This window comes from Egretta garzetta, unplaced genomic scaffold (assembly GCF_000687185.1).
Source record: "Egretta garzetta isolate BGI_Z169 unplaced genomic scaffold, ASM68718v1 scaffold101, whole genome shotgun sequence".
In the NCBI taxonomy this organism is placed as follows: Eukaryota; Metazoa; Chordata; class Aves; order Pelecaniformes; family Ardeidae; genus Egretta; species Egretta garzetta.
Genome location: NW_009258666.1, coordinates 71670 through 73007, shown reverse-complemented (window position 1 = coordinate 73007; position 1338 = coordinate 71670). Strand labels below are relative to the sequence as shown.

Here is a 1338-nt window from a genome sequence, read left to right as displayed (position 1 = left end):
GACAGTGGTGGGGCTGAGCTGGTGGCCCCTGTGCTGCCCATCCTTGGTTCTGTGGGGCAACGCTCTCGCCGGACCCGAGGGCTGAAAGCTCCGCCAAGCAAGGGCAGGCTGTGGAGCATCCCCCCGGGATGCCAACGCGGTCCCCGGCACCTCCCCAGTGTGCTTAAATCCCCTCACCTGCACATCGCGGTAGGAGAGGAGGAGGTTCACCACGATGTCCAAGCTGAGCAGCTCCACGCTGTCCAAGCGCTGCTGGATGCGGGCCAGCTCCCGGCTCAGCTGCTCCCCTCGGTACATCTCCCGTGCCCTCCGGATATCCCGACGGATCATCTCCCGAAAATACCCACTGGAGAAGGGGAGGCAGAAACGTGAGGCTTTTGGGGTGGTGGAAATTCTTTGCCAAGCCCTGCCAGCCCCCAGGGGTTTGCCTGCAGCCAGCGGGGTGGGCAGCAGTACCAGGAGTCGGTGGGGATCCCCTCCAGCAGCTGGACGAGCCGGGCTGCCAGCGGGGTGAAGAAGGTCTCTGCCTCGAAACTGGGTTGGAAAAGCACCGTCAGGCACTTCATGGCCCCGGCGTCGCAGCAGACGACCTTGTTCTGAGGGGTCACCACATAGGGGATGAAGGTGTAGCTGCTGCAGAGGTCCTGAGGGAAAGGGGAGAAGGGGTGAAGGCTGTGCCAGCCGAGCCGAGAACCCCTCTACTCATGTCACAGACCAGCCCCTGCTCCCCACGCCTGCCCCCACACTGCCCAGCCCATACAGGCCATGCTAACATGACCGCCTTCCATAAGTCATTAGCAGGGAAAGACAAACCAGCTTTATCTCTGACTGCCATCATTACGCTCCAGAGTGAACACTCCTGGTTCTTTTCAAAACCAGGGACCCCTTTCCATGCTGCTGTTCCTGGTGCTTGCTCTGAGCAAGTGACACCCCCCCTCCAACTCAGGTTTGGGGAGAGGTCTCGCTCCCTGTCTGCAGTGTCTCCCCTCCAAGGCTGGGGAGGCAGCTCAGGGGGAGAGAGGGGCTCAAGCCCCCTGGCACCACGGCAGGGAGCACGGGGACAAGAGACGCACCGAGTTCTTCTGGCAGATTTCCTCCTGGGGAGAGAGGGAAGGAGGAGGGGATTTAATGAGCATCCCCAGCAAAAGAAATCAGCTGATTTCAGGCTCAGGGATCGGAGTTACCTGGAAAACAGCCAGGGAGAGCGAGGGACGCCAGGGCTGAGCCACCAGGGCGGCTGGCCGGTCACCCCCACGCCGTGAGCATTGCATGCGGACCCCCCCCTCCCCCAGGCAGGGCTGCAAACGCAGCCGGCTTCTCACCGGAACCCGGCACAGG

The 1338-nt window shown here is 62.5% G+C and overlaps 1 protein-coding gene across 1 annotated transcript in view; it reads right to left on the bottom strand.

Annotated features, from left to right (window-relative positions):
- The window catches only part of MAP3K6 (mitogen-activated protein kinase kinase kinase 6), a 13498-nt gene that overhangs the window by 8454 nt on the left and 3706 nt on the right, over positions 1-1338 (bottom strand). The window contains exons 5-7 of the mRNA XM_035904013.1: positions 1074-1097; positions 457-644; positions 178-346 (exon numbers count right to left, since the gene is read on the bottom strand). Of these exons, the coding sequence (XP_035759906.1) occupies positions 178-346; positions 457-644; positions 1074-1097 (381 nt within the window). The remainder of the gene's footprint in view (positions 1-177; positions 347-456; positions 645-1073; positions 1098-1338) is intronic.